The sequence below is a fragment of the Lycorma delicatula genome, chromosome 13, assembly GCF_047948215.1.
Source record: "Lycorma delicatula isolate Av1 chromosome 13, ASM4794821v1, whole genome shotgun sequence".
Taxonomy (NCBI): domain Eukaryota; kingdom Metazoa; phylum Arthropoda; class Insecta; order Hemiptera; family Fulgoridae; genus Lycorma; species Lycorma delicatula.
The window spans coordinates 11,956,102-11,969,879 of NC_134467.1; the positions used below are offsets into that span (position 1 = coordinate 11,956,102).

The 13,778-nt window shown below is 31.8% G+C and overlaps 1 protein-coding gene across 10 annotated transcripts in view; it reads right to left on the reverse strand.

Moving 5' to 3' along the window:
* LOC142334128 (signal peptide peptidase-like) overlaps positions 1–13,778 on the reverse strand; it is a 67,642-nt gene that overhangs the window by 19,038 nt on the left and 34,826 nt on the right. For 8 of the 10 annotated variants that reach the window (XM_075381868.1, XM_075381871.1, XM_075381873.1 and 5 more), the window contains one exon: positions 11,319–11,394. In XM_075381868.1, the coding sequence (XP_075237983.1) occupies positions 11,319–11,323 (5 nt within the window). In that variant the 5' untranslated portion in view covers positions 11,324–11,394. The remainder of the gene's footprint in view (positions 1–11,318; positions 11,395–13,778) is intronic. The other 2 variants (XM_075381876.1, XM_075381874.1) reach the window with 1 other exon arrangement.

Here is a 13,778-nt window from a genome sequence, read left to right on the forward strand (position 1 = left end):
CGAAGTAGATAAGAGACCAAAAATCCTAGAAATTGAAGATGAATCAAAAGTGTGCGAGGAGAAAGATTGCTACATTATGGAGGAAGAGGTCGAAAAAGTATTAAAGGAAATAAAGAACAAGAAAGCATGTGGAGTCGATGAAGTATCGAGTGAGCTATGGAAAGGTTTAGGGGAAAGGGGAATTAGGGATATCACAAACCTGTGTAATTTGATACATGAGAGTGGTGATTGGCCGGAAGATTTTGTGACTACTATTATGGTCCCAATCGAAAAGAAGAATAATACACTGAAATGTGAGGAATATAGGACCATTAGTCTTATTTCACAATCAGCTAAGATACTACTAAGAGTGTTGAATGGAAGACTAAAGAGATCAATTGGGGAAGAGCAGTTTGGGTTTAGAAGGGGGAAGGGAACAAGGGATGCAATAGGGTTAATAAGTGTGATCAGAGAAAGATATATTGAAAAGCAAAGAGATTTATATGTGGTCTTTATAGATCTGGAGAAGGCATTTGACGGGATGGAATGGGATAAATTGCTGAGAATCTTAAGGAAAAAGGAGTCACTTGGAGGGAAAGAAGATTCATAAGAAATCTGTACTTGTCACAGAAGGTAAAAATAAAGATTGGGAATGAGTTATCGGAAGAAAGCAGACTTGGGAGGGGGGTGCGGCAGGGATGTTGTATGTCACAAACTCTGTTCAACTGTTACCTAGAAGCGATAATTGAAAAGAGTAACTGGTAATAAGGGTGTAAATATTGGAGGAAGGAGGATATAGTGCATTAGGTTCGCTGATGACATGGCAGAGAGTGAGTACATAATGAATGAAATGTTGAGAAGAATAAATCAAACCTTCGAGGAGTATGGGATAAAGATAAATAACAAGAAGACAAAAAGCATGATAATTAACAAATCAACCAAATGGCAATGATTAGGATTGGGAGAAATAAAGTTGAGCAAGTGGCACCTTTCAAGTACCTGGGGTGCATCATTAAGGAAGATATGAAGTGTGATCAGGAAGTTAAAGTCCGAATTACAAGAGCAAAGGAAGCATTCAGCAAAATGAGGAGAGTGCTATGTAGCAAACTAAATATGCGACTAAGGAAAAAACTTGTGAAATGTTTTGTGTGGAGTGTGGCCCTTTATGGGGCAGAGACATGCAAAATTAGAAAAAGAGAGGAAAGAAGATTGGAGGCCTTTGAAATGTGGATTTGGAGGAGGATAGAAAAGATCAGCTGGACGGAGAGAGTTCGGAATGGGGAGGTGTTTCTTAGAGTAGTAAAAGAGAGGGCGATTATTGAAATAATAAAAAGAAGAAAATGCAGTTCGTTGGGACACAGGCTGAGACATGACTGTTAGTGATGTTAGTGATGGCATTGGAAGGATTTGTAATGGAGAGAAAAGCAAGAGGTCAGAAACAAATGAAAATGATAGACAATATAAAAAGGGAAGGTAGTTACTATAAAATGAAATGGATAGCACTGAATCAAGCAGAATGGAGGGCAGCCATGTGAAAACCTGCCTTTGGGCAGAACACTTATTATTATATTTGTGTAATACTAAAATAATAGTATGGCATTGAATTTGTAGGCACTCCTGCACATCCCTAATACCAGGCAACAAAAAAATTTAAACTTTGATCTTAAACAGCCGTTGATTAATTAAGTAAAAAAACTGATTTACAAATGGAATCAATGAGTGAACTTAATTAAATGAAATTAGGGAATTAGTTAAATTGCATGAGGGGTTAAAGCTTCAGTAACACTGAAAAATCAAGTGATAATGATACAAAACTTAACAAGTTACTCGTGGAATGTGCTGATAAGGATGTTAAAATTAATTAATGAATACAATAGGCGCTTTAATTTAGAAATTCACAGTATGGAAGAACAAAAGACTGCTGATGATTGAAAATTTAATAAGTTATTTCAATACTTCTTTCAAGTGTTAAAAAGCTAAAGAAAGACTTCAATTATAAATATGTCTGGGTTTGCAGCGGCAAAATTTATGTAAAAAAGTCTGATAGGTCTATGACCTTGAAAATAGAAAGCAAGGATGATTAAATAATAAAATAGTGTAATTTTATTATATATTTAGTATTACTATACTATATTTAATATTATTATTGTTGTTTTTGCTAGAAAAATATGAAAGTATTGGCAGTGCTTTGTTTAATGGAAATAATGAGAAGGAAATAATGTCTGGAATTTTTTACGCTTTTATAGCCTGATCTACATAGTCTCTTTTTTGTTGGATTATATTACATGGATATTTTTGACTTCTTTCTTTTAACACACATTATGTGTTAAAACAGAAATCTAATGGTAGGTTACTATGTTTTAACTTTTCTTTTTTAGACTTGTTATATATTTTATAAATTATCAGATTATATTCTCAATTTAAACACGTTTACTTCAATGAAGTACATTAACATTAATGACTAATTTTTTTTTCTGTTTATAATTTGTTTTTATTAAACAAGTGATTGTTTATTAAAGAATTGTTCGTTCAGCAGACTTGAATGACTTGTTGTTCATTTAACAAAATGAGTTAATCATAGGCTTCAAAATGTACAATACTGAGCATTTGATAAACAAACAAGTCACGCTATTTATTAGTAATCTGATTGTCATATGGTTTTTTGTACATAATGCAATAAACCCTGTCAACTTATAATGTTTATAAGTGAAATATCTTTTTTAAATACTTATGTAACTAACACTTCATTATTGGTTTTAACTTTTACTGAATAATTTATTTTAATGAGTTACTTTTTTATATACTCTTTTATACAAACCACCAGAGTTCGTAGTATAGCTTAATATTATTATTATTGTTATTGTTTGACATGACTATACTTTGTAAAGTGGACATAGATACTAAATTAATTGATGTTTTTAATATAGATGGACACTAAAAAGTAAACTGAGCAATCATTGCTCCAGAGGTGGAATAATTATTCATTATAAAGATTGTTATAATTTAGTTCTTGAAAGTGATAATTTTAATTTTTTTAAGGGTATTTTGGGGTCTGTGAGCTTTTACAAAAAGTCTTTTAAAATTCTTTAAATATATCGGCCACCAGATTTTAGTAAAACTCATTTTTAATAGAACTGAAAACCCCTTTGGAGAGTTGTGATTGAGAAGGATTGATACTCTGATATCAGTGATATCAATATTGACTTGAAAAACGATTCCTCTGTAGTAAATAATTATAAAAGCCTATCTTCCTTTGGATTAGAGCACAGCATAAATGTATTTACTAGGGAAGTGATTATGAGAGAAGATCTAAAAAAGTCAATTATTGATCATGTGTATATTAGGAGTAATTCTTTTTCTTACATTCCTTTTGTTGTGTCAACAAAATTGTCCAATCATTATTTAATCGGTGTATCCATATTTGTTAATAATACTCGTAATACCATTAACAATAATAATGTTTCCAATGCTAGTGAAAGAGATTGTGGTTTCTATTCTTTTTATAACATACATGAAATTAAAAGGCGGTTACTAATACAAATTTTAATCAATTAAAAAATGTCTTAAGCAATGAGCATTTTTCCTCAGTTTCTTAAAAACCTTTCAAAATATTTATCCAAATAGTTTAGTTTTCGTAAAAAATCTGTTATTGTTAGTATTAATACATAAAAATTGAAAAAGGAATGGATTAGGTCGGAGTTAATAGGTCAAATTAAAGAGATAAATTTTTTAAAGGATAGAAGCAACTTTGTGTTGAAAAACTGCTATTCAATTTCCGGAATTGAATAAAAAAAAATTAAACAGCAGAAGAATAATTTTTTTTTTGATAAATTATCTTTAGATAAGAGAAACATTAAAAATACTTGGCAATAAGGTGCATGGAAAAAGATTGGTTTGGAAACTGATGAAGTAATTAAAAATATGTTAAATTATGACGAACTGACTAAAAGCTATCAGCATATCTAAAGGACTGAAAGAGCTCATCGCCTAACATAACCGTAACGAGAGGTTACTGTACTATTTCACAGGAGGCAATCTTGGTGACTGCAGGCATGAAACAAATAGATTTAATTGCGTCAGAAAAGCAGCAGCATTATGTTGCTATGAAGTCAGGTGAATTGACCTCAGAAAAATTCAGATAGAATGGCATGACAATGCTTTATGGCAGGACAGAAGGGATGAGGCAGTTATACACATGATCTCTTCCCAGACGTTGTTGGTTTGCGCGGCGCCCGTTGAGTTTACCCTAACAAGGATGTGATGCAATTTCTTTCTGGTCATGGCACCTTTTGAGATAGACTCCAGTGATTTGGCCTGGTGGATTCAGGTGTATGTCCAGATTGTGGACAACTAGATGACTAGGAATGACTAGGGACTACCAAGTAATTTATGAACTCGCAAAATACGAACTTATGCACAAGGAGGCTATTTGTCGCCTCAAAATTATCGGGTCCGCATTAGACCTCCATGCAAATTGGAAAAACTGGACCAAATGGGTAATCGTTGAAAATTTCATAGGGTATCTGTCAAGAGAACAGACTGCTGAGGTTAGGGTTCCACTTGATGTTTCCTATGTTTTTTTTGGTTTTGTTGTTCTTGTGTTATACATTATATGTTATACGCTACATTTTGTAGCGTTTTATTTATTTAGTTTAATTTTTATTTCTTGTTTTGTGTTATGTTATGGTTGCATGTGTTGAATTCAACTTCTAACCTATCAGGTAGGTAGTTAGTTGCATTATTAATTTTAGTTCTTCATGTCACTCAGTCTTGTAAAAAACCTGACATTGATGTGTTTTGTTTTAGAGTTCATTTCCTAGTAGTACACCAATGGGAATATCACATATGGTATTCACATTGATAGAATCCTGACTGAGGCGTGAACAAGACTGAGAGATGCCTTTTGTCGACGTTCTGAAGATGACCTCTGGTAAAACCCTTAAGGGCTTGGTACAGAGAGGGTGGTGTGGTGACCAAAACTGCCACATGGAGAGTGTCTTCCCCTACGAGTTCAGGATGTAGCTAATCGTTTTGCTTATTGTTTTATTAGAGAAGTCAACATTATAAAGCAAAGATGCAATGTTTTGTTATCACCTCAAACAGATTTGGTTCCACTTGATATTAGTTTTTATATGTCTTCTGTGACTGCCCAGGAAGTGAATAAGATAATTATGGCATTGTCCTGGGGTTGATTTATTAAGAGTTTCAGATCTAAGTTTGCGAGTAGTGAGATAAGTGCCTTAATCTGTAATCTTATTAATGCTTCGGTTAAGGAAGGTATTTATCCTGATAAAAACTACTATAGTTTGCCCAATAAACAAATCAGGTTTTGACAGTAATGAGTCAAACTATAGGCTGATTTCAATTCTTTCTGTTCGGGATACAATTTTTGAAAGGTGTATACATAAAAGTTTATATAATTATGGTGAAGAAAATAGGTTCTTGGAAGGAGTCAGTCTGGGTTCTGAAAGGCCCTGGGTGTAACTAAATTCTTTTCAGATTTATATAACTATACCAACAGGAATCTGAATAAGGGAAACCGTGTTTTAATTCTGTTTATCAATGTTTCTACAGCATTTGATGTCCTTTCTCATTCATTATTATTGAGGAAGGTTAGAGAAATTGTGGTCAGTGGATGTATGCTAACTTGGTTTCAGAGCTATTAATCTAACTGCAATTTCTGGGTAAAAGTTGGTACAAAACCGGGTCAAAAAGTTCACGTAAAATTCCACAATCCCTCAGGTGCCATCTTTGTTATATTTAATTAGTGTAATCAGTGTCGAAAAAGTTTTATAAATTTTTTAGGTTTTATCAGTTCAGTGATGATGCTTTATGATAGATAGCAAATGTGTCCTACAAACACGTTTTTTCATATGCAAAATGATCTTGATGCACTGTTCACCAGGCTTATGATCAAGGCTTAATTACTAACGGAAAAAGACAGATGCAGTGCACATCCACTGTCCAAAATCAGCAGTTAAAGAAAAATCATTTTTAAAAACACATATATTTGTTTGCAAAATTATTCACCTTCCTGTAATTGCCCTGTAGTAGCTAATAAATTAGAGTATAAGTATTTAGGTATTATTATTGATGAATTTTTAACTTGTCTAAGCAAATTGAGCAAATTAAGCAAACTGTCTATGCAATCGACAATATAAGTATTGCTTAAGCAAATTGTCTAAGCAGTTGAGCAAAAATAAGTGTTATTTCTGCTTAACTGCATAGTGTACAATATAAAATGCATCATTTACAGTTTTTTCCTTAATTATGTTTCAAAAATTGTATATTATTTGAATCAATCTTAAGATATTACTCTTTGGGCGACATGCTGAGGATTGTCATTTATTAAATGTAATTCTTTCCATTCAAAAACAAGTAATTAAAATTATTCTAAAAACCTAACAATAGACATATTACAACAAATAACAAAGATTTTCATAGAATCAGCAGACTTCTATCACCAGGAGGTCTGCTGTATCAAAATATTATAATGGACAAGTTTTTCTCAACAAACTTTTTAAATAAAGAAAATATGAAGTATGAAACTCGTAACAAAACATATTTTATACACCAGCTTCATAATATGTATGGCAATCATACTTTGTCATATCTTGTCCCAAATATTTTCTCAGATTTGTCAATGGGCACATTAAATTTCATTTCTATGAAGAAGTTGAAGGATGGCATTCTTAATTTTTGTCTAACTATTTAATTAATTTAAAGTAACATGAAGGAGAAAACTATTTATGAGGATAAGGAGATTTTTTTTGTTTTGTTTTGTTTATGCTAATTATTCATAAGTTAAGAGTTTTGTATTATGCTTTATTTTTCAATGGCTTTATTTATTTTTGTTTTAACTCTATATTTATTACTGTATGGAAACCCCTGACAAACTTCTGCCAGTTTAGGAGATCCTATAAAATGACTGAATGAAATAAATAAAAATATTTATTATTAATAAGGTAGAAGTGACTGAATTTCATGTTAATAAGCAACAAAAATAAACATGTAAATAAACGTAAATAAAATAAATGATATACTGAATAAATAAAAGAAATACAAAATAAATAACAATTTAGAAAGCATCAGTGAAAATCATCATTTGAGTACAAATTTATGTACACTCTAAACAGAGGTGCAGAAAATTAGAGTTTTTGTTACCATTTTTCAATGGTGTTATTTAAAACTTCAATGACAGAGACATTGACGGGTGTTCTTTACGGGTGTCCTTAAAGTCTTTCCATGATTACAAAAAAACCATTACAGTTATAGCTGTGTGGTTTGTGGCAAAAGAAAGAAAAAATTATCAAGTTTTATTATATTGGTTTGTTGCAGGTAGAGGGCACTGTGATCAATTTTTTATAAAATGGCGTCAATCCTGGAGAAAGGAGCTATGTGTGTTGTTCTATCAAGAGTCAAAATCACAGATTACTGTGCAGAAAAATTTTAGATGGGAGTAAGGACGACCAGCACCTGACAGCAAGAGTATTGTTGCGTGGTATGTAAAGTTTAAGGAGAATGGAAGTGTGGCTAACCTTCTGCGAACAGGGCGACCATCTGCTGGTGAAGAGAAGGTGCTTGCTGTGCAGCAAGCATTTCTACATAGCCCTTCCAAATCTACCCGCCCTGCATCTCGTGAACTAGGGATTCCCCAGCCAACAGTGCACAAAATTTTACACAAGAAACTAAGGTTGCACGGGTATAAAGTTCACATACTGCAACATCTACAGCCAGATTACGGTCCTCATTGTGCTGCCTTTGCGACTGATATTTTGAAATGGATTGATAAACAACAATGAGTACCTTCAGTGTGTGTATTTTACATATGAGACTACTTTCCAAACCTCAAGGAAAGTAAACAGGCATAATGTGAGAATATGGGCTCAGAAAATTTGTACTTTACCAGGGAAAAAATGAGAGATTTCCCTTAAGTGAATGTGTGGCGTGATTTGATGCACAACAGAATCATCGATCCCTTCTTTTTCATTGAACAATCAATAACAGCTAACATTTACCTGGATATGCTGCAACACTGCTATACTTCAACTTGCATCCTAGGGTGGTTAACAGGATGGCACACCACCACTTTGAGGATTACTATTCAAGATTTTCTGAATGAATTATTTCATGACAGATGGATTGGGCGTGATGGTCCCACTCCCTGGCCACCACGATCACTAGATATAACTCCCTTACACTTTTTCCTCTGGGGTTATGTTATGTTAAGGACAGAGTCTATGTAACACCTGTACCTGATCTGGACACATTGAGTCATAGAATAACTGAAGCTGTTACTAGTGTTACCAAAGAAATATTGACCAACACATGGCATGAAATTGATTATCGGTTGGACATTCCACAAGTGACAAAAGGTGCAACAATTTTTTCTTTCTTTTGTCATAAACCACACAGCTGTAACTGTAATAGTTTTTTTGTAATCACGGAAAGACTTTATGGACATTCTGACCCCCATTGAAAAAAACACCTTCTACCACCCCCCTGTACCTAGTCCTTATGGACTTTACTAAAGGTCATCTTTGAAACCTTGGCTTGTGACATATTCCAGACCATCTCAGCAAGGATGCCACTAACGCGAATGCCACGAGTGACGTTCCCATCGAAGTACTATTATTTAATAAACTCAAAATAAAACACATCTCACAGAGTCTTAGGCAAGACTGAAAATACCTAACTAGACAAATGAATTGAACTACTTACTCATAGAAGCTAAAAGTGAGTTCAACACAACATGAAAAATAAACAAAGCAAAGGACAAAAACAACAACAAAAACGTAATTTATAAAATAAAATATACACAAAAATAGAATAAAACAGAAATCCAAGGAGAGCTCTAGATCCCCTCAGCAATTCTTTTCTTTGCTAAGTACACTGTTGCCCATTCAGCCTGGCTCCTCTAGTTTACACAGTGATCCAATGCCGACACAATAAGATCAAGCCGACAGATGGTCTCCGTAATGCATTAACTCGTACTTTGAGCACTCATAAAGAACATGGTAGGTGTCATCCAATTGTCCACACTGAAGACACATCCCAGAATCTACCAGGCCAAATTTCTGCAGTCTGTCCCTGAAAGAACCATGACCAGAAAGAAATTGCGTCACATATTTATTAGGGTGCACCCAAGAGGTGTCCTGCAAACCAACAACATTTGGAGAGAGATGCCCAACATGCGTATAATGCCCACCTTCTGTCTCATCCCATCTGGCCTGCCACAAGGCATTGATTGCCATGTTGTCCAATTTCTCGAACTTTATCAGAAGTCAACTCACCGTTGACTTATCAACATACCATTGACTTATCAACATACCGTTGCTGCTTCTCAGACGCAATCAAGTCTATCAGTTTCACACCTGGAATCACCAAGACTGCCTCCCATGAAATAGTACGGTAACCACCCATTACCATTAACAATATTAGGTGTAGAGCCCTTAATAATATATCCTGATAACTTTTATATTTTAGCCTATCCGCCCAAACAGGCACCACATATAACATAATAGCCTCGCACACACCTTTTTACAGGTGCTCATGGTCTTAAAGTTAAGACCCCAATCAGGACTGACAACTCAAACTCACTTGAATACCATAGAAGGCATTGCAGGCCATCTTCACAACGTATTGAAGGTGCTTCTTAAACTGGTTTCTCATCAACAAAACACCCCAAAGTACTTTTGAACCTGAACATACTTTATATGCTGGGCTGCCATCAAAATATGGACATACCAACTCACTGCCAAACGGCCTTTGAGGAGCATCTTTGTGGTCTTTCCTGGGCTACACGTCATCTTGTATTGATGACCCCACAGCTCAAGCATCCGGCAGGCTGGAGAGACCTGGAGTTCAACCTCCCTTTCCAGCAGGAGCCCATCATCAACATAAGCCTTGATGCAACACCCGCCGGGCAACCTCAGCTGCAGGAGAGAATCAAACTCCATCACCCAAAATAATGGACCAAACACACTGCCCTGGGGACATCCCTGAGAGAGCATCTTGCCAACCTCATGAGTGCCGCGAAGCAACACTCCTGATGACCGAAGTAATTTTGTATTTGTATAACTTGGTAAATAGCAGAAGGCCACAATAAATTATTAAATGCTCCAGAAATGTACAATGGACCCTAAGTATTATAGTTTCTATAAAACAAAATCATTTAACTGTTTTTATTGTAAACAGATTAATTACAAGATCTTTTAAGTAAATTGGCCATTTATAAAAAAATGGAGAAGAAAAGCACAACTTTTTCTTGTACACCAAAATATTCAGTAGTTACAGAAAAACAGTATTGTCTAATTAGTCTAATTAATTTGTTCAAGGATAAGTTATCTTTTTTTTATAAATATTGTACAATTCTAACTCTAAGTACATGGATAAATTATCATTTTTAATTTGCTTAACACCAATCAACACAAATCATATTTTTAAGTATTAAACAATGGAAATGATATAACAGACCATATTGATTTTCTGAGGGTACTCAAAGAGATTATAAGCATAATAAATATTTATAATGATGACAAGCTTAGAATTTAGTCTCTTGGTAAGGCATCAGAATTAAATTATAAAGAGAACATTTCAATGAACGACTTTATGTGACTAAAATAAAACTTTGATTAATATAGCCAAATTATTGGAAATCAAAATAGCCAAAATTCAACAGAAACAATATGGTCAATTTTTTGCTTAGTTGGTATGTATACTTAAAATTTCATCAATTGTTAGTATCATTATTTTTAGCAATTCAAATATACAAAAAAAGACTTCAAATTATTTTGTAAGTTAATAATTAACTTATTAAAAAAAATTAAAAAAGCAATTTCATTTTTATTTTTGTTGTTTTGGTTGTTATAAATATAATGAGAAAAACTGATAAAAAGGAGGATTCAGATTAAACAATACAATTTTTTAACACAAATAACAACAATCCATGCGCTATAAGTTTACAATTTAACTATTCAAAAATTTTATATAAATGTTATACTTCGCAGACTATGCTGCAAAGCATAAATGAAGAATAATCACATTTATGCATATCTTTCAACAGATTAAGGAAAAAATTCCACACTTCATTTCAGCAATAAATAAAATCATAACATTAGTAAATGAATAAACAATTTTTTTCCTTTAATTTTTTTTAAAATGCTACAAAAATTAAGTTTTTCAAAACAATACTTTTGAAAACTAATACCATTATGTTTTCGATGTACTTGTGTATCAGACAAATTGAAAGGATTAAAGCCAATTACTTATTAAAATAGATAATATTAATTGTAAATAAATGAGTAACTATTTATTTATGTTCAATATCTTGTAAATACCTCATAAGATGACATAGTGCTAAAAAAAGAAGAAATAACCCGTTAATAGTAGATTGATATATTCTTTGGAGAATATCTGAAAAGAGAAACAGTACCAAGAGAAAAACATTAACAAAAAATACCTGTAAGTATAGTTTAACATATTTAATTTATCATAGTTTAAATTAACACCTACATATAATTGTGGTTATATATTGGTTTTTTCTAAACCTTGCTGTTATTTTACTACACTCTAATTTTAGTAACATTATGTAGAGGAGTAACATTATGTAGAGGGCTTCACTGAAGAACAAAACTTAATATGTATTGTAAAGCAAAAATTATGTTTTTATAATGGTGATTTGTCAAAAATAAAACACATTAATTAAATTTTAAAATTTTTATTCATTAATTTATTTTGTTTTAAATATATTATTTTTTTTGTCTAAAACAAAATTAAATTTGTAACTTAATAAACAAGTTTACGATTACGATTAGGACTATAGTCAAAAAAAAATTACTGATTCTTTTACTATTCGATACAAAAAAAATTATGATTACTATAAATTGTGATTCTTGAGCATTTAAACAAAATAAATATTTCATAGTTTGTATTCTTTATTGTCAATCCACTAATCAACAGATTTAAAATTAGACTGAAAAACACATGAACTGAAAAAATATAAAATTTTTATTTTATTTAAAAATTAATAGTCTTCTTACCAAAAATACAAGGTTAATTAAATATCAAAGAAATGTGCGTGCAACTTGTAAATAATTAAGGAGAAAGGAAAGTTACAATTAAACGAAGCGATGTAATTAATAATAGTGGAAAACTGTGTTTAAAATATTTTGTAAAATCTCAAAAATCTTTAAAAAACCTATATGATCTTTTTTTAATCCTTAACATTATTAAATTTTCTCAGTACTGGGTTGCATAAGCAACTGGTTGTTAATCCTTAAATCTTGTTGAAATCCTTAACCTTGTCAAAAAACCACTTTATATTGTAGTGGATAGAGAATCTACCAGAAGAAGAAAGGGAGAGAAAATGAAGGAAGAAAAATCTAGAAGAAAGAACAAAAAAAATTTCTTCTAGAAAGAATTAACAAAAAAGCACAGAAAGCGCACACAATAGATATCATTAAACTTGAACAAACAAAAGGATAGGATGTAATACTGCAGATCTAGCCTGGAAATATAAATACTGCTATGGACCAACAACCTTGTGTGAGATTTGGAGTGTGTGTGGTAACAAATGAGAGAAGTGTATCATAATCTATCTAATCCATTTTTGGGCAGTGGTTAAATACGAGAGCTGTTCGTTGAATTCTTTGAGAAAAGGGCTCAAAGTGACATTCAATTATAAAGTGTAATTCTTTTTATAAACATTAAAAGTGATTAAACAAATGATTAAAGTTTTAAACATTAATTCATTCTTGTATAAAGTAAACTATACATGCAAAAAAACCAAACCAAAAAAAAAACTAAACATGCAAAATTTGATACCAGCAGCATACTGTTCCCTACATTAAATACTGAACAGCTAAATAGCTTATAATAAGCTAAACTATATAATTGTAAAATAAAAATAAATTTTAATAGTTTAAGTAGCGATCCACTTAATAAATCATTTCTAAACTATTAGTTTCAATAACAAAAATTGCTAGGCGTGAATGCATTTTACAATTCTAAAATAGCATATAGAAATTATACTAACAAAATAATTTTACATTTTATAACAAATATAAAATTAGTATATTTATCAGTGTAATTTAACATTTTATCATTTCACTTCCTGTTTTTTCTATATCGTAATTTAAAATTGAACTTAACAACAACCAAATCTTCTAATAATCACAAATTGGGATCAGAAAAAATAAATAAGCAATAATAATAAATACATGCTGGTGGATGTATTCCACATTTTTATTTTGAATTATACTACCACAAATTAAATAATGAAAAAATTCAAAATATTCTTTTTATTATGTTTTATGAATTAAGAAAAATGGTGTTAGATTAGCTTGTTTTATGTTGTACCAATTAATTCTTAATATTTTCCATTTTTATAACAGACAAGATTAATGTATTGTTATTTCAGACTGCAATGTTGTAGATAAATGCATTTTGACTGATACAAGCAGCCACAGAAAAACAAGAGCTTGCTGAAAACACATTATCAATAAATATGGCACAATTTAAATAACATTTCAATGAATCTACATGAAAAAAAATCAAATAAATAATTTTTTATTCATATTTATTTCCTGACTGTCACTTACACAAAGTATATAAGTGCACTGTCTTGCATCCCCCTTGTGGATCAGCTCTTCTGTATATAACAATGCAGTCAGCTTACAATAAAGATTATTAATACCTTTTTGCAGCCTGGTTCCTGCTTTAAATCCAAAATGGAAGCTTTCAAAGTAAACTACATTTAAAGAGTTCAAGTAGCTAATTTGTATGACAGCAGTGACAAT